General features: G+C 39.9%; 1 protein-coding gene across 1 annotated transcript; it reads left to right on the top strand.

Moving 5' to 3' along the window:
• The first annotated feature begins 11135 nt into the window (after nt 1-11135).
• LOC142366532 (synapse differentiation-inducing gene protein 1-like) lies at nt 11136-18400 on the top strand. The gene is made up of 4 exons (XM_075448438.1): nt 11136-11604; nt 13270-13766; nt 16592-16729; nt 17404-18400. The coding sequence occupies exons 2-4, from the start codon at nt 13341-13343 to the stop codon at nt 17560-17562; spliced, it is 723 nt and encodes a 240-aa protein (XP_075304553.1). The 5' UTR covers nt 11136-11604; nt 13270-13340; the 3' UTR covers nt 17563-18400.
• Nucleotides 18401-18758: the final 358 nt, after the last annotated feature.

The following is an 18758-nucleotide window of genomic DNA, read 5'->3' as shown; positions in this document are numbered from 1 at the left end:
TAGGGCGTGAGTTTTTTGATGTAACATGTTAACTCAGACCCTCCTCGAGCCTCTAATTTTCACATTAATGCCACAATCAAACCAAATTAGTTTCAGGTTACAAACACAAAAGACCTTTGAAACACAATCTGTGCCAGAGTTGTAATATCTTTTTAAACAGAGCTTCACTGTGCCACAGCAGTGTATCCAAAGATGTATTAGTGGGAGACTGTCCATGTACTCGCACCCTCAGTTGTACACAGCTCTCCATCTTGGCTGGCTGAAACAACCACAGGACTTTAATGATGGCCACCAGGCTGTTTAAGAGCTTGTTAGTTGCTGCTGGTCGACCACCCTTGATTTCCCCAATGATTCAAGATATAAGGATATGCTGGGATGGGAAGCACACTCCAGCTTCAATGCCTGGAGGACGTGGCGACATATGAACCTGGCACATCATGATGGCACAAAACCATTGATATCACTTACTGCTCAAGGGTGATGCATCACTTAAAGGTCAGAAGTAAAAATGGTTCTATCATTCCTTTTCTACAGCTATTTTCTTTGAAGGTCAGCTACAAGGCAGGACATGAAAAAGGGAAAAGGGGAAGCTGTTTTGTCACTTCAGGATGAGAAGAATAATTGTCACTGCCATTTTAGTTTAAACAGTGGCTGCTTTTGCCTCATAATCTGTCTTTGGAACGGCAGGAAACACAAACAGAGAGACCTCTATCAGCATACATTTCAGGGAGCTTATTGTCAAGCATATTGGGCAGCCTTTCCTAAAGCTAACATCAATACATTTGTACAACAGTTTTAATAGGGAAAATCCTTTCTGCTGCAAATGGACGATCGATTTCTAGGCAATAGCGGCTTTGTATGACACTTGTTTTATTTGTAGATCCACTCATTATCACATAATTCCCTATAATCATCAAGGACTGGCTTGCTGATCCCTGGAGTCAGCAAAGCGAAGAGTGAAAGTTAATTTGGGTCAACTTGAGATAAGTTCAACACACCACACACAACTATCCACCATCTGTGAGCAGCCAGCTCACAGGGAGCAGCCAACTGTTCAGATTAATATGATTTGATGCTTTCCTCCCCGTAGGTGGCCTTAGAGAGTGACCATTAGAGCGGGATGATGATAAATTAATATTTGTCATGATTTTGGAGCAGGTTTGATCCACACAAAAAAAAAGACACCTACTTGTAATATTTACCAGTCATACATCTGAAATCTTACATAAGCAGGGAGTTGTTCTGGAAGTGTACTCTATGAGATGGCCCACGAGATGTTTTTAAATTTGATTGACTCATGACCTCTGTGCGTTGCCAACTCCAGGAGAGGAAGAAGTAAAGAGAAAATGTGAGCAGGCAGCTCAGACCCAAGCGACCACAGCTCTTCATTTATACATGACATCGCTTGGGAACCTCTCTCTAGATTTTTCAGAAAACGTCATAAACTCAGGCCCCAGAGGAATGAGGGAATGGCTGCTCAAGCTCAGTGACAGACCATGCTGACTCTAAAGTTTTAGATATTTGGATACATTAAGGTGTTTGGCCACATTTCATAACGTGTCATTTCAAAAGCATGCTGCACAAAACAATTTTTAGAATGAAGATAACCCTAACTCTGTGGGTTTGTTTTAATTACTTAAAAGAGCTTGTTACACAGACAGTGAGAAACTGGAATGACAGGTGGACAAGAAGACAAGAAACAACAGAAATAATGAGCAAAAACAAGATCATAATGAAGCCAATGTCTTTCAGAGAATCAATTGAAGGACTCTGGGGCCAAAAGTGGCTCTCACTTTAAAATCTGAACACAGAACACAACAAATATTTCTAAAAGTATTCCTTGATACAAAGTATAACAATAAGTTATTGGTCTCTGCTGTTCTTTTGAATATCAGGATTGTAAAAATGTTCCTATTCCTATTACAAAAATGTGTGACAAACATGTGAAACTAGATTTTTGTAACCTCAAACTGTTTTTTGCTTGATCAGTTCTTGCGTTGTAAGTTGTGTGATCACACTTATGAACAATACCATTGTACCATTGTGAAAAACATAATTTTATCTGCTGTGTTGAGGATTTGTATTCATCCTTCCTTTTATATTTTTCAAAAGAGTTTTCTTAGATGCCTACTATTTTTTCCAAAGCAAATGATTTATTTAAAAAAGTAAGAAAAATACAGAACACTCCTCATTAGTGTGTCTGTTCCGCACACCTCTGCAATATCCCATTTCTCGTATACCTGGTTGCCAGCACAATTTGGCCAGCAAGGCTGGAGTTACTGGAATTTTACATGGAACTGCGCCATTAAGTGGGTTTAATTTCAATGTTAGCATTTACCGCAGTAACAATCAGAAAAATGGTAAAAGCAGCTCTTGTGAGATAGTTCCAACCTCACTTTCTCCCTTTTCCCTTTCTCTTCCTAGCAACCATGGTTAACTTATGTTTCAGTTTTTCAGTCTATTCCAAGAAACCATCATGCCTTATACAGTAAAGAGTGGCACACGGACACACACGCATGTTTTCAGTTATGTAACGTCTGACTTGGGATAATCTCTTTATAGCACATGCAGTGTGAACACAACATCAGGCCATGTTATGTTGGCTCTGCATGTCAGTGATGAAGATTACTATTTTGAACAAGCGATAAAGAGCTTTTCATTTTGCCCATGGTTCATGTTTGTGGCCACTCTAAGTGCGTAGGCCCAACTGACTCTCTAAAAGGCTTTTGGTATCACCATGGTGCCCACTGAATGAATGATAACCTGTGTGTGGATCCACTGAGCCCCAGGGCAACTAGCAGTTTAAATTTGAACCTCGATGCAAAGGTTCCAGTAAAATCCAGCATAGTTGTTTCCCAAAGCGCAATGTCTTTTGTAATCATTTACTTTTACACCACAACATTTGGAGCAGACATTCATTTCTTGTCAAAGATGAATTGTTATAACTTTTAGTGCAGCAGCACACATGCAAAATTAACAACATTCCTGTCAGCCTTAGCTGCAATTTGGGTTGACTGCTGCTTACTCTATTTTTACAATGACCCTTGGGTGCAAACCTGACAGCGTTACCAGCCAAAACAACAAAACCACAGTAAAAGACAATACAGCAACAATACTTTCCTATAGATGACAGTGGTTAGACAGTGGTTTAAATCTTTGCAAAAGTAATGCCCAGCAGTAAGCATACCAAGGAGTCTTGATCAGAGGCAGGACACGTTGCATAGCCACTGTGCAGGAAGCCAAGAGCAACGCAGATGTCCCTCAACTAGTACTTCCAAAAACACTCAACTTAACAATGAAAATGGAAAATAACAATAAAGGCCATAAAACTTCACATTTTTAACAAATTGTTTAAAAATTTCTGGAAATATTCTGTTTTTCTTCTGAAACACCTCGCTGAAGTGTACTTGTGTTTTTTATTTTTCTGTTTTCTTAAATTTAGTTTTTTTGGTTTTGTTGGTCTGTTTCTTTTTAATGTTATGTTGTCTGAAATGAATTTACACTTTGGAAATGTATTCATTTCTGAAATGTCACATCTTTATTTGGGGGACAGGAAGGGACGATCACATTCACACACATTTAAGTTGGTTCACATTAAAGGCACCACACACTCTACATTTGGCATGTTACATCAGATATATGCAAGCAAGGTGTTATAACCTACTCAAGATTTAATTAGCAACACAATACTAATATAGCTAATTAAATCCAACTAAGACAACTTACCGAGTTACCTGGCCGCATTTCTCTTCTCCTTTACAGTATTTGAAATGCTTTAGTCTTTGAGTTTTCCAGCCATCAATAAACATGTGGATGTCTCTTTTTTTTTCTTTCTTTATTAAATGCTTACAAAGCAGATTAGCAGATGTTTAATAGGACAGTTACTGACGGTTTGCAATGCCACAGTAAAACAGTACAGCCACCTTTGGCTCAATGTCAAGTGAAAACGAGGTCATTATGAAATGAATGAGAGATTAAAGAGGACCTGATTAAATCTCCATCTGAGCCATCACTCAGCATAATGAGCACTTCAATAAAATACAGATATGTCAGTAAAATGTGTATACTTCCAACAGTCCCTGGTGTCAAACTGACTAACCTTTAGTGTCCTCCATCTGCAGTCACATTCAGGCTCCCTAATGATAGTAATGATGATAATAACAATAAAAATACATTTAATCTAAAAGATCCTTTCATGACACCTAAGGACACGTGACAATACAGAAGATAAAAATATGACAATATGCAAATAATAATGTTGAGAGAATATAGAAGCAACAGAATATAAAAACATTAAATGAAAGTTGGGAATACCACATAGTGTTAAGTGTTGAGTAGGTGCACAGGCTGGTATTGTGGTCTAATTCATGAATGTTCAGAACATTCGTCAAAGAGTAAAAAAGCAAAAAACATCACCTCCTCTGTGGTTTAGCATGTTCTAATTACATCATGCAGATAGCTTCTGATGCTCTTTTGATGATGAGAATAAACAAAACAGACTTGAATGCATGAAAAAACCCCAAATGCTGCATTTCATTGAATCATGCATCACATCACATCTTTTATTCAGTTCAACAAGGAAAAGTAATGTCAATTTTAGAATGGACATGTTGTCAAGAGTCATTTGAAATTCAATAATTTAATCATTCTCATAATCATCCTTTTTTTTCATAACATGTTGATCTGATTGCATGCTTTATGGCTTAACGTTTAATGCTAAACTACTTTTGTCCTATTTAGAGTGCATGAGAATAATCTGGTCATTAATAAAAACATGTTTATGTTGGTTTTAACAACATTCAACCTAGTCTCACATCAGTATCTGTAAAAGTTACACTGGCCACAATTTTATGTTTTTAAAGGTTGAGCAATTGTTATATGGCATACATTTTGGGGGCATGTTATTGAGGCAGGACTTATTGCCTTCAAGAATTGAAAATGGAGCTTCGTAAGAATTTGTAAGTATTAGCTTCAATCAGTAATGAATGATTCTGATTAGAGATTCAATCTTAACCGATTGCATGAACACAAAAGAGCAGCATCTGAAATGGTGGCAAACAGAGACTGGCACCAGCCACTCCATAGTATCTGTCTGCTGGGGGGGCAAATTTTTCTTTCTGCCAAAATACATTACAATGCCATCTTATGAAAAACTACACTTTCTACACTCATTTCCATTGGTCTAAAGACAGAGTTTATGTGATGATGTCATTCAGTGTCCATCCACATTTTTCACTACAAGATGAGATTTAAATGCTATGTGTCACTAGCCCACACTTTGGGCTATGGACCAGCAGAGCTATCACATCTTTTGTTATTAGAGTGGTCTGACCACATCAGCTTACAGTCTGTCTTGTAGCATTTCTTTTCGGATCATTAGTCTGTTGCAGCAGACAGCCATTAGGGGATTGGTGACCAAAGTGATATAGTAGAGGCAAGCGGTCATTTAAAGAGCCTTGGACCTGAGTGCTCATATGGATGAGCAGTTACAGATATTCATTTTTGTTCATCTAAGATCCCGGTGATTATATTCTTCTCAGGGATTCCACATGCAAGCTTTGATTCTCTTAAAAGGCTGTCAAAGTCAACACATATCCTGTGGAGTGGTGTTCCGATGCCACTGAGACAGAAAACGATTGTATGGCAGAGCATCATAGATTTCTGCCAGGCTGTAATTACACCCAGATTGGTCTTTCAGTTTGGAAAAAAATAAAATCTTATATGGCTACATAAGAGGCATTTGCAAATGAAAGGCAGATCAGATCTCACAAACAAGTAGTCCTCACTGACCTTTTGACACTCACAGAAATCCTCTTGGTGATATTGTTCATTAGTCAGAACATCAGCCAATGTGACACTGTGTACTGAAAATAGCTTTTTAAATAAGGGCACCCACAACAGCCTGCCAGCCTCAGATAATGAACCCACCTGAAATTACAGCTGGTGGAAGCACATTAAAGAGGAACATTATGGGGACTGTTTGGCCGTTGATTCAAATCAGAGCTTGGAGTTTTTTGGTAGCTACATAATGCAAGCTTCACAAAATGAAATAATGATGTTTTTGTAATGGCTTTCAAACACATTAGATTGCAGAAGATGATGTTATCTGCAACAATCATTAAATCAGCATTTTAGTTTTATTGTTTGCAGAGCACCAAATGATTTTCGAAAGGCCCTAGACAGGATTTCACTGATACAGTGTTCCTGGAAAATCCTTCCTCAGATGCTGAATGTGCTAAGGCAATAAACTTTCAGAGATAAAACTGCCAGCAACGCAGTCGTGTCAGTAAAAAAAAAAAAAAAAAAAAAAAAAAGGAAAAAAAATCAACATGCTTAAACATGCAAACTTGCTGTCTATTTGACTGTTTGGCTCTTGTGGGAACAATATTTAGAAAATTTGTAGGAGCTTTGCCATCATTTCCACCTCTAGAATGTAAGTCATTCAACTTATTTTGAACTGATTTTGTCTTCATTACCTCCTGAAGGAAACAATGTGATGCTGTTAGAACAAGGCTGGGCTTGATTATTACTTTTTAGCAGCAAAATTTCGTTTTACACCCACTATGATGTTTGATGTTGGTAGCAAAGTGGGCGTTATAAGCTACAGAAAGCTGTCTGACAAGGCCATAAACACAAAAATGGCGTGGCTGTACCAAAATTGTAAAGTGCTCAGAAACCAAAATCAGATACTGTTTCTTTAAATGCAAAATGACCATTAGAGCTAAGGCAGAAGTTACTATATTTTCTTGATCTTTAAGAATGATTCCTTTAAGTATTTTGACCCGCTATAAATATGAAAATACATTCAGTTAAATAAACTTAAATAATATATATCCAATATAGTTCAGGGTTACACCCTTCGGCAGGTTCTGGTTTGGCCATGCAGGTTATTAGTTTGAGGTGGTGCCTGAGGGTGCAGTGACAGGTGCAAACTCCAGGTAACTGACATAATGCAGTGAGACAGGGCGATGAGTCACCCCAGCGCCGAGCACGGTCCCATGCTTTAACCTGCAGCAGCCGCTCCTGAACGATTACCTATTTATAACTCTCCCACAGCAGTCCCACAACCACTGACAGATGGAGATATCTGTCTTCGTCTGAGCTCTGTTTGGCTCAGAAGCATATTAAATGCGAAATCCTCTGCTGTTTAATAAATGGTTTAATAGGCTTAATGGACTATCTTAAAGTGGAGAGCTCTAACATATGCAGGCTGGTCCCATGACACATCAGAGACATCCGCACTGGCAGAGCTGAGCACATATAATTGGTAATTTTTCTTATGGGGCTGATGGGATGGAGTGTGGATAAAAACACATCCCTGCAAGTTAATACAGAACATTGTCAATGCCAGGCTGACTCATCACTTGGCTTACCTGCAAACACACACCAAAGGATTAGCATTATAAGTCTGATAATATTTCCAATGCTAATCCTCAGAGGGATTCTTTCTTTGAAAAAACACAAACTTAAATCTCTTTAAAAAGGGACACTGTCAGTGTATGAATCAATAGTAAAGAAAATTAACATATAGTGGAGCAAGGATTTCTTTTTCTTTCTTTTCTGTTACAGTTAGGACTTCCCACACAACATCAGTACATAAGAGGAAATCTATCATATTAATGACCCTGAGGCCACTTCATTAATCAAAGAGAAGCAGCTCGGCTGTCCAAATAAATTATCATTGGTGTTCCATTAATGGAAGTTTTCAAATCTCACCATGGAGAATGTCATTAATCTGCACACAGCATCTCACTGGAGAAGGCTACTGTACCACTGCCAGCGATCAGTGGAGATGAGAAACTCCCCACTGTCCTGCTTCACTTTCCCCTCTTTGCAAGGAAGTCCATTTATGATTGACATGAACTACTGCACTGCCATGCAGAGTGAATCACTCCCAAGTTGCATGGTTTGCATTTTTTATGCTCTGCTGAAGAGAGGTGTGCTTAAAGGTGAACGATAGAGCACCAATGTGGTTTTCTGTCTCAAACTGCAAACAACAGACTCTGACCTTTCCCCTCTTGATGGAGCACTTTTAGCTAATTTGACACATATTGCAATTGTGCGTTAGATAATTACAAAGCAAAAAGCCTCTGCAGGTCTCTTGGGACTCCCAGCACATCCATTTCCCCTGCGCTGGCATGCAGACAGGGGCCAACATCCAGAGGCACACTGCTAATATGCTGATTGAATATTTGTAGAGGGACCTTGAAAAGTCACACACCGTGCAACTTTGTAGCACTTTAATGAAATTGCCTCTCATAATGTTGGCATTCGCTGGCTATTATGTTTTTCATTATGACAATCTACTGGTCAAGTCAAGCTCATTTTCATTTTTTTCTGTATGTAACAGGCAGATTAATTAATTTCCTTTAACATCTTACACTGGCTTCATTTATCATCAGACCTTATAAAACAATAAAGTTCTGCATTATCGCTCTAAGTAATGATTCCATGGATGCCTGATTGCAGCATTTTATGTCATATAAACAGAGCCTTCAACTAGAGCTTTTGTCGTATTTGCAGGCTCTTGAATTTGATTTACTGCTCGATCTTTTTTTTTTTCCTACCCTTAACAGAGCACAGTTTGTCATCTAGGTCTCTGAGTCAGGTGACGAATATGAGGTAGAATTTAGTTATGGCTTTCTGTTCTTTCAGTTTGATGCTTGCAGTGTGCCTCCAGGTCTAAAAGACGCTCCAACCTCTGTTCCTGCCAAGACCTTCCCCATATGCTGAGCCTCCTCTGGTTCCTGCACCTGAGTCTCACACTGCAGGAACTGAAGTCCCACTGTTTTCTGCAACGTGACCTGTTTGGCCAAATGGATGAGCTCCTCACACAACACCTGATGTCAGCAATGAACACCAGAAGCAGGAAATGGTTTATAGTGGCACTGCACTTACATAATCGAAGAACAAATAACTCAAAAGGTCATGAAGATCAATTTGAAATACTCTTATAACCCTAACCCTGAACAAGCCTGGTGCATTTTGGAAACATCCTTTCGAATGACAAAGTTGAAATAGATTGCTGTAGTGAGCAATGTCATGTTTAAAGGACAAAAAGGTGCAGAATTTGTAAAATTTGTAAAATTATTGTAAAAAAAAGTTTTATCACCAACTTTATGCTTTTGGGAAATCGGAAATTGACTAATTTAGCTCACAGTTTAGCTACAGTAAGAGACTTTTTTAACATGGGGTACTCGTGAAAACAGCCACAACTATTATTGTTGTTGTTTGCTTGTTTTTCTATGAGAAGAGAGAGACTGGGGTTCTCCAAAAAAAGCTACAATACCTAGATTAGTCTAAATAAAATAAAATAAAAAATAGAAATATTCCATCAAATTCAATGGAGTATTTTTGACATTATTCATCCCATGAGCTGTTTTGGAGGTCAAAAGTGCCCTATTGGCATATGCTTTACTGAAGTGTTTCATCAAACAGTAAATAATGCAAAGGTAGCATGTGGTAAAAGCTGCTTAAGCCCCCCCCCCCCACCCTTCTGTGTAAAAGCCATCTAAGGCCAGATCAAATTAAGTGGTTTGATACTTTCTCTGCCAATCCGATTAGGCTGATTAATTCCCAAAAGTGTTTTAATGATTAAAGCTGGTAAATGGGCCTCAGGAAAGTTCATGGTGTCAGAGTTGGCTGGAATATCAAACAGAGGTGGAGAAAAATCAATACAAAAGCAAACTGTAAAAGAAGTGCTCTGCTCTGGTTTTGCTTTCCGTTAATTCACGGTGCAAATATTCAGCCCCAACAATGTTTTTGTTTCTTGAAATTAAAGGTCTCTGGGGAGAAAATGCCTGACAAATAGTGCATCTGCAATGTAGTGACATGGTGCCTAAATATAGAGTGGAAAATGGAGCAGAAGAAAGGGGCGCTGTGAGTATCATAAATATTCACAGTCAATCTACAGACGGCTGGCTAAAGCATGGTCTCGGAGAGATCTTGTATTCCCATGAACTATGTGGTACAACTGAGCTCTTCTAGGTTTGCCTCACAGTTTTGGGTTTTAATGCTTCTGTTTCTGAGTGTCTTTCTTAAAATAAATCTTCATAAGGAAATGTTCTGTAATTCCTATATAACGGCTAATGGAAGGAAAAAAAGGAGGAGGAATATAAAAAGTTACAGGTTCCACAGCTTCCCCCACACTTCCCAATCTCACCTTCTCTTCTAATATACTCGTCTCCTGAGGGAGTGGTATCCATCACGCCGACAGTTGGGATGTTGTGCCACGTCGCTCCATGTGTGTGAACACAAGGTGACACAGGAAGCGACGTTTGTGCGCTCAGTCTTATGAATGCAGCCCCATGTTTCCCCCATAAAGTGTCCATCAGCACCTTAATGCATCTCCCAGTGGAAGTGACAGAGCCTGGACTTGCACATTATTAACTCCAGACATTTTTATGAGCCTGTGGAACAGAGTGCTCCTTCTGAATAAGATATGTGTCCTGTGTTTAGTGGCTGTATATCAGTCTTTTAGGTTTTGGGATATATAGCATCACAACCTTTAGATAGTGTTTTTAATTCATCTGAACCACAGACTGCATTACTGAAAATGCTGTAGCTCTCTTAAATCATTATTCTTAAAGGATCAAAATCATTTAAGCTTAATGTTTCTGAGTGGTATCTGTTATGTCACCAAGTTGCTTGTATGGGAAATATATCTATGTTATGTAAACAGTGGGTTACACTGTGTTAAACTGCAGAAGGCAATCATAAGCAAGCTCAACAGAGAGCGGTTAAAGTCACATCCAAATTGGCAGGCTCATGACAAATTCATGGAATCTGTCTAAAATATTAATCAAATATCAATGTGCAATGAATTTAATAGTGGCTTAATCTTAAAGTACAATATTTAGACCTAGTTGACAGCAACTTATATGGAAATCAAATGTGAAAAAGGATAATCTTTTAAGTAATGTAGAGCGTACAAATGTGATCTGTTTGGCTCCCAGACTTATAAAAGCCGGTTTTCAGTGGGGAAGAATAACACTGAAATAGCTTGTGAAAGAAAAAAAGCAATACATCATACAAATCATGACTCTACAAAGCGGCTCACGTGATCCAAAACATATTTTTGTGTCTACCACAGAAGCCTGATTTCATAAAAGATTCTCAGCTTACGCAACAAAGCAGAGCAGCAGCCTTGGGCGCGGGGGGTGCGAATGAAAACACCCAGCCAGCACGTGAGACACTAAATGTAGGAAGACGCTCGAGCAGGACAAGTTTAGAAATGTTAAATGCGTAGTCAACAACAGAGTTTACAGCGCGCCACGCACAGCCAATCAGTTGGCTCAGTTGGCTGGAGACAGTCAGTCAGGCTATGTCCGAGTTGTTTGGAGCTCTGTGAGATAAACTGTGCGTAAAATCTACCTGCCAGACGCAGCAGCGGTGCAATGGCATCCAGGACTCAGCGGGCAAAGTCCACTCTTAAACACACGGAATAACCGTCTGCTATACGCGGATGCCGTCTGTTGTGCTACGATGGGAGTTTTCCTGAAACTGATAATGCCAAGCAGCGTGAGTCCGTCCTCTCCTCTCCATCGACTCATTTGCGCAGGGGAACGATGCTGAGCAAATCAACGGGAAGATTTTATACTACAGGTAAGATACTACTAGTGACCCAAAAATGTTCTTATGCTCTTTTATCATAAATCATATCTGTGGATTATTATAAGGAGGGAAAAGCTCAGTATTATATGAAAAGGCAAAAATAACAGATATGAAAAATATTGTCCTTACTACCAGCAATTCGAGCATATTTCAATGAGTTTCTGAGCTTTATGTGAAGTAATGTGATTTTACCAAAAAATTGAAAAACATTGCACATTCTCATTGTGAGAGAGAGAGACAGCGATTAAACTGCTGTAGATAAACAGAAGGTACACAGACAGGACATAGTGGAGCCAAATTCACGTGCGCTTAGTGCGCTTTTTCTTGTGCCAGATGAATTATTTGTGGATTTAGGATGCGATTTTCTTTGACTAATGTAGTGTGTAATGGAATTCCCTGTTATCTCGAGTGTAGCTCAAACTGAGAAGCATGTGAGGATGGACATAGTGGCGAAGATAACGAGCGTGAGTCTTGTGTGCGTTTGTGTGTGTGTGTGTGTGTGTGTGTGTGTGTGTGTGTGTGTGTGTGTGTGTGTGTGTGTGTGTGCGTGTGTGTGTGTGTGTGTGTGTGTGAGAGAGTGAGTGTGCTCAGATACAGCCACACTGGACCACATTTGTCATGCTTCTCCACAGAAAATAACTGTGAAATCCAGTATGGCTGCATAAGCTTTTGTTCTCATGGGGTCAGAGGTTCCAATGGTCTTCTGTAGATCGGCAGGTCTTCTCAGCCAATAAATGTGCGTATTTATTTCCGTGCAACTCTGGCACCTCCTAAACCTTGTGCTATAATTCTTTCATTTCCAGCGAGTGGAAAACCTTTAGATTTTCTTTTGTGTTTTTAATCCCGAGGCTTTTTTCTCAAATCTGGACTTTAGTTGCTACTAATTCCAAAGTACAATGCAGCAGCTTCAGTGGCTGTTATCTAATTTCTTTTTTGGTCAGGGGATGAGAGATGAATTTGCTAGATTAAGTTATCATGAGCCAGGAAGAACTGACTGCTGGTGCTGGATTTGCAACAAAAAATATCACTTCTGTTGCTCAAATCTGGACATGCTTGGATCACACAGACACTGGCACACTTGTTGCCTTAGTTACTGCATCTCCTTATGCTCTTATTGTCTTTTAAAGGTTTTCTTTTCTTTTTAAATAAACCAATTTTTTTTAACAAATTTGTAACTCATTTGTTACATGACATGCCATGAATTTTAAAACAGGAAGAGTCACAGTGGGCAACTGAGAGACAAGTCAAATCAGTATACATTGCAAAATACAGCAGCGCCTTCAGCAATTTCTCCATTTCTCAGTATCAACAGCTTTGACACGTGAACAATTTTTTTTCCCTACATGTACATATGAAACTAGGGGTGTGAAATGCAACAGTTGAACATACAGCAGATGGGGATTTCATGGCTCGGTCTGCTGAGAACTGGTGAGAGGAATGCTGATTGCCAAACAAAATGAAATATTTCCTGCTCTGAATTCCCATTCCACATTATTACTACAATATCTTAGTTTTTGGATCGAACTGTGACATTCTCCACCTAGATTCTCTATAGTTCCAATATTGTGCCATGATTTAGAATGACTGCCTGTGATTTATATGAGTTTTAACTTCAACTAATCAGATTTGATTTAATTTTTTTTTTGTTTTTTCCAGCAACCAGACTGCCAGATATTCTTTGGATTCCATCATTTGATCCACTCTACGTTTAACCCTGCCCTCAAGTCATGGAGAGCCTGAATGAGCTCCAAAACCCCCTGCTTGACAAAAGTAGCAGGCATGCAGTCCAGAATGACTACCAGCAATACCAGTGTGACTACCCAAGCCAGCCTTATCAGGACAGCCTAATTGGCTACTACTACACTGGAAGCAGTGGCAAGCATAAGACTCAGCAGTTTTTGGACGCAACATCCCTTCATCTAGCAGTGGAGGCTTTTTACAGGCCCAATTTCATCCTGTTCAAGGATGATGTGAGCCTTCACAGCAAGGATTCAAAGAGTGAGAGCTTTGAGACCACTTTCACAGAGAATAAGGACGGTGTGTCAGATGGAGTTTCCACTGAAAACACAGAGGACGGTACACAGGGAGAGAGGGACGTGAAGATCCAGACGGTGTCGTACGAGGTGGAGGAGGAGCAAGGTCCAGAGTATGAGGTCAGAGGTCACACCAGAGCAAAACTGAGAAATATTGGTACCAGTTATAGTAAGAGGCAGTATATATTACAGTTTGAGGCATATTTAATTTGCAGCTGTGCAGTAATAGAAATAGTTCAACTTAAAAGTAATCTTTCCAGCAAAAAATAGTTTTTATAACCATACATTAAAAGGAGCAAATTGATGCAAGTAAGAGATATTTTGCAGTGTTTGACAGGTTCATTATGAGAATGAGTTGCAACATGAAATCAAAAGGGGGATCCACACTTGTTTGTAATTGTAAAGGCCATCTTTCAGCAGAAAATGACTCATGGTGAATAGACTGGAATAATGCTTATTACTCAATTTGCTGTTCTAATAGACTGCCAGTGTGATTCACACTAATTCATAATCTACTCTTGAAAAGGTCTGTTCGCTGGGGGGGGTTTCAGATTCTTTGCACGGTAATAGTATGCCTTTGTTTTATTCATTTCTAAGAAAATTACGTCGGATTTTTGTTAGTCCAAGCTATTGTGCTGTTAGGACTATAACTACTTTCTACAAATAAGGTAAGAAAAAAAAAACAACAGCAAAATAAACTTAGTCTTTTCAGAAGCGGTGAAAATCTAATTTCAGTCAGAGATGCTTGTGAAATACCCAGGGCTCTGAGCTGGCAGAGGAAGAAGTATAGCACCCTAACTGGGCTGATGATTGCGCCAGCTCCTGTCACTTGGAGGCCTGGCAGATTGATAGAGACATTGAAGAAAGCTCCATTAATGCCATAAGTAATGTCAAGCTTTAAAGGTATTAAGCAGAACTCGGCTGATGCATGGATGTCGTAGCAGGTGAGCCTGGAGCTAAAGTTATGCTATTTCAATTCAAGAGAGCAAATGAATCTTATGAATTGAGCTTAGATGAAAAGTTCGGGTTTTAGCTGGAATATTAGCACCTGCGTTTCTTTTTCCCCTTCCATCTGGCTCTACATGCCTCAGTGCTACACTTTCTGCATACTGTGAATCAGGGAAACACACAATTATAGTGCCCCACATGTTACTGAATAACAGCAAATACAGAGGAATTTCACAGATATGGGGATGAAATTAAGATGAACAGTGGAGAGCTGGGAGACACCTCATACACATCTTACATTTCTAATAGTCTTTAATGGTTTGTGCCTTGTGTTTACATTTGCCTGGTACACCAGCCATTGTTGACAATGAGCAACAGAACTGAAAAAGATACCACAGCTTGTCTCTGTCATTAGATTTTTGACATCTGTGTGACACATAAGAAAATAAATTGTAGGCAATAAAGTAGCAAGACCCTGTGTGTGATGCCATTGCGAGTGTCCCAACTAATAGGGTATAAGGGTCAATGTGCAGTGCTGTTGAGTCGACTTTCTCCCCCAGATGCTAACGAGGCCTTGGAGAGAGCTGTGACAGGGTTGTTAAAGGCACTGTGCATCGGAGGAGCCCCATCAGTTTTATGAACAGACCAGACTGGAAGTGCATCCCCAGTTGACCGGACTCGGTGTCAGGCAGGCTGTCAGCAGGACTGAATGCACCAGTCACTCAGGTCTGTTATCAGGTCTTGCTACAAGGATAACAGGAGATTACGCCTGTTTGCGCTCACCCGTTTATATATGTGATGTGATGCGGTTGCAACCAGCTGCTCCTTTGATGGGTCGTACCCGAGTTTCCAGGTAGGACAGTGGTCCTAAAGCAGATAACATAGAGGTTCGCAATTTGCTGTATTCAGTGCTCTATGTAAACTGCTTGGTATGTCCATACTGCCATCCTCCATTTCCTTCAAAAATATAAATACAATTTCCTCACAGAAATACTTCCTAAATAACTCAAATTAATTTCATTAGACTCTGTACCTTGGTAAGATCAAGAGACACAAGAAAAAAGGTGGACAACATGTTTATAAATGTGGTTTTGTTCACGCTTTGTTCCTGTCTTCTTGCTAGCCTTGTTGACTGTTCCTTAATTATCTGTAAAATGGTTGGTCAGGTCCGTCTTACATATTGATTTCTGTTTTGTGCTTTCTTTTTCCCTGCTTTGATTGACCTTAGAAGGCAACAAGACTAACAAATGAAACCTGCTCCGTATGAGGGCTATTACTTCAGGCAAACATCCTCTCGGTCTCCAGGACAGCTGAGAGAAGTATGGCCACCTTCTCTTAAAGGTCACCCATGCAGTCACAATGCCGTCCTTGCTGCAGGCGTGATGGGCCTGAGTAGTCTGGGTGGCATTCGAATCTATCATTCATTAGCCTGCTCAGCATCCATGGTTCTGAGTTTTAGCATCAAGGCACATTATTGGGTGCCTGTTGAACACACTCTGACTTGTAAGACCGCCTTGTATTAAGAGATGATGGTGGGGGTCTCTCAGGCTGGAGAAGCAATTTAGCACATAAATGACACTGTCTTCTTGCTGTTTCTCCTGTCACCTCTCCATGATAGAACAATCCATTAATCCGGCATTATGTGTCATGCTGCTCATGGGTGTTGACAGAGGCACCAAATCTTCTCTGGCTGGCTGAGCACATGCTGTCCTGGGTGGTTGTGGAAACAAGAGCAGATACCCCGGCCTGATATGAGGGTGTGGGGGGGGCTGTCAATCTGCACTACTGTGGAGATGTTCAAAGTACATTTAACCATTTACGTCAGTCTTATTGTCTCTCTTGTAGATGTCACTCTTAACATCACAACCTCCTCTCTTGTCTCAATTTACAGCATGAATTTGCTTGCCTCAAAATATGCATGCAAAACATACTTTACATGATATCCTCCACTGCATTTCAAGCACCTAATTTTTTTCTATAAACCTCCTGTCTTCCAGAGTGACAGTGAGAGTGACAGTGAGAGTGAGGACAACTTCCTCGTGCTGCCCCCTCGAGATTACTTGGGTCTGGCCATCTTCTCCATGCTCTGTTGCTTCTGGCCCTTGGGCATCGTTGCCTTTTACTACTCTCACAAGGTAAAGTCCAAGAGACGTCAAGTCTGTCATTAATTCTGATTACACTGCATTCTATTTAAGGTCAGTGAGCACAAGCACTCAGTGCTACCGCAGCCTATTTTCCACCCTGTGACCCTCTTTGCAGTTGTTTCGGATGATTGACTGTGTAAATTCAACGGGTTTGGTCCGCTTGTCAGTCATCTGTGAACACAAAGTTATTAACATTGAGGTTTTTATTCACAGCATGTTCGTATGAGCCGTGCACTTCAGATATATTGTACTGCATAAGCAGCTTACAGCCAATTTGTGATTATAGCAATACCTTCGACTGGTCTAATGTCATTATCTTTGTGTTCTGAAACCATTAGCTTTAGGCCCTGCAAACAAAGTGCAACATATCTTGAAAGTTTTGCAACATCTTTCACAATAATTGCAAAGAAAATTACTCAGAAACAGCAAATAATGTGTCAGAAGAATGAATAAAGGCCAGGCTCATTTTTGATAGGAAACCAAAACACCCAAACAACACATTTGTCATTGTCAGAAGTAAATCACCTAATTGCCATGGTAACTAATGGTTCCCTGAGAGCATTTCTTGTTTTTTTCTTTTTTAACTGTGGCTGAACACCTACTCATACACTCAGTGGTGATGAGTAACACACCAGCTCATGTTACTCTCTGCTTTGTTTTGTCAGACTGGCAAGGCCATCGCTAAGGGAGACTTCTCCAGAGCAGGAATGAGCTCCAGAAGGGCCCTATTCCTGGCTGCACTGTCCATTACCCTTGGAACAGGGATGTATGTGGGGGTGGTTGTTGCCCTCATAGCCTACCTGTCCAAACCTGGGCATGTATAGCACTGGAACCAATTGCTTTGGGGGAAATGAAGGGAAAAAGGTGGGAAGAAGGGACACACTGAACTCTTTTCCTCTCCTGAATGTGTGACTGTGCTGATGCCTGGCTTGCGAAGAAAAGGAGCTATACGAAGAGCAGAACAAATAAAAGACAGAAAAGAGGAAGAAAATACATTGTGTGGATGGAGTATTGCTTTCCCTGCATATTGATCCAGACCAAATCTTTATCTCTGGTATGCAGCACTCCCACCAGAGTACTGTACAAGAGGGAAATGATGTACTTCTATTAAAGAGCTGAACTCATAGCAGTAAGAAACTACCTATCCTTTTACCACATTAATCATTAACAGCACCTTTATTTGAAAATTACAGTAGGTGTTTTATCTTTTCATATCATTGCAGATTGTTTTATTATGCACCTTGTAAATCAATTTCATTGGAAAAGATTAGTCTACCAGTCGAGTTGAATGTGATTATTTAATAAAAGAATAAACTAGAAAGTGATCCAGTCAATGAGAGGCAAGAAGAAGACCCCTGACAGAGAAGACAAAAGGTGTCGAGAGTGTAGCTACACAAAGCTGCTGGGCAGTGGACATGAGGGTTAATAGTGTCTATTGTGTACTGTACATCTAGTCAATAAATATATTTGGCATGAGTAATGAAACACTTTGCTGTCTCTTACACTCCCTTGTTCCTTGTGTTTTTGAGACATCTGTTGTAGAGCCCTGCTGTTGCAGAGGCAAGAGAAAATTGTAACTAAACTAAACAAAAGGAAAAGCTGAAATTATGTTTTGGCTAAAAAGAAGACATAAACATTGGTTTGTTTAAGAGAAAAAATAAAGGCAAATGCAACTTCTAATTGGTGTGGTGCAGATCTTTATCGCTGATCTTCTAATTAATTGGAGTGGGTTTCAGCAATGGACCTTTTTCACTACAGACAGTAGTGCAAAAGCACAGATGACGCAGATCTAGTTCTTTGTTTGTTTGTTTTTTCACAAAGTGTCTCTGTAACAGAGAGCAAGACTGCACTGTACAAGAATCCCTCAGCTGGTTAAAAAAAAATAGAACATTTTTATTTTTAGGCCAACTTTACCCTGCCAAGGCAAGTCAAGGGGGAAAAAAAGAATTCCATAAGAATATGCGCTCTTGGGAAGAGATGAGGAGACGGAGCTGAGACTTTGACCGAAGCTTTTATTTGA

This window comes from Odontesthes bonariensis, chromosome 17, assembly GCF_027942865.1.
Source record: "Odontesthes bonariensis isolate fOdoBon6 chromosome 17, fOdoBon6.hap1, whole genome shotgun sequence".
Classification (NCBI taxonomy): Eukaryota; Metazoa; Chordata; class Actinopteri; order Atheriniformes; family Atherinopsidae; genus Odontesthes; species Odontesthes bonariensis.
This window is presented reverse-complemented; position numbering and strand designations above follow the sequence as displayed.

Bases quoted from the DNA above. Each gene is read 5' to 3' on its own strand.
- LOC142366532 (XM_075448438.1), top strand. From the start codon at position 13,341: ATGGAGAGCCTGAATGAGCTCCAAAACCCCCTGCTTGACAAAAGTAGC. The intron at 13,767-16,591 runs GTCAGAGGTCAC...CCTGTCTTCCAG, and splicing joins AGCAAGGTCCAGAGTATGAG to AGTGACAGTGAGAGTGACAG. The intron at 16,730-17,403 runs GTAAAGTCCAAG...TTGTTTTGTCAG, and splicing joins CCTTTTACTACTCTCACAAG to ACTGGCAAGGCCATCGCTAA.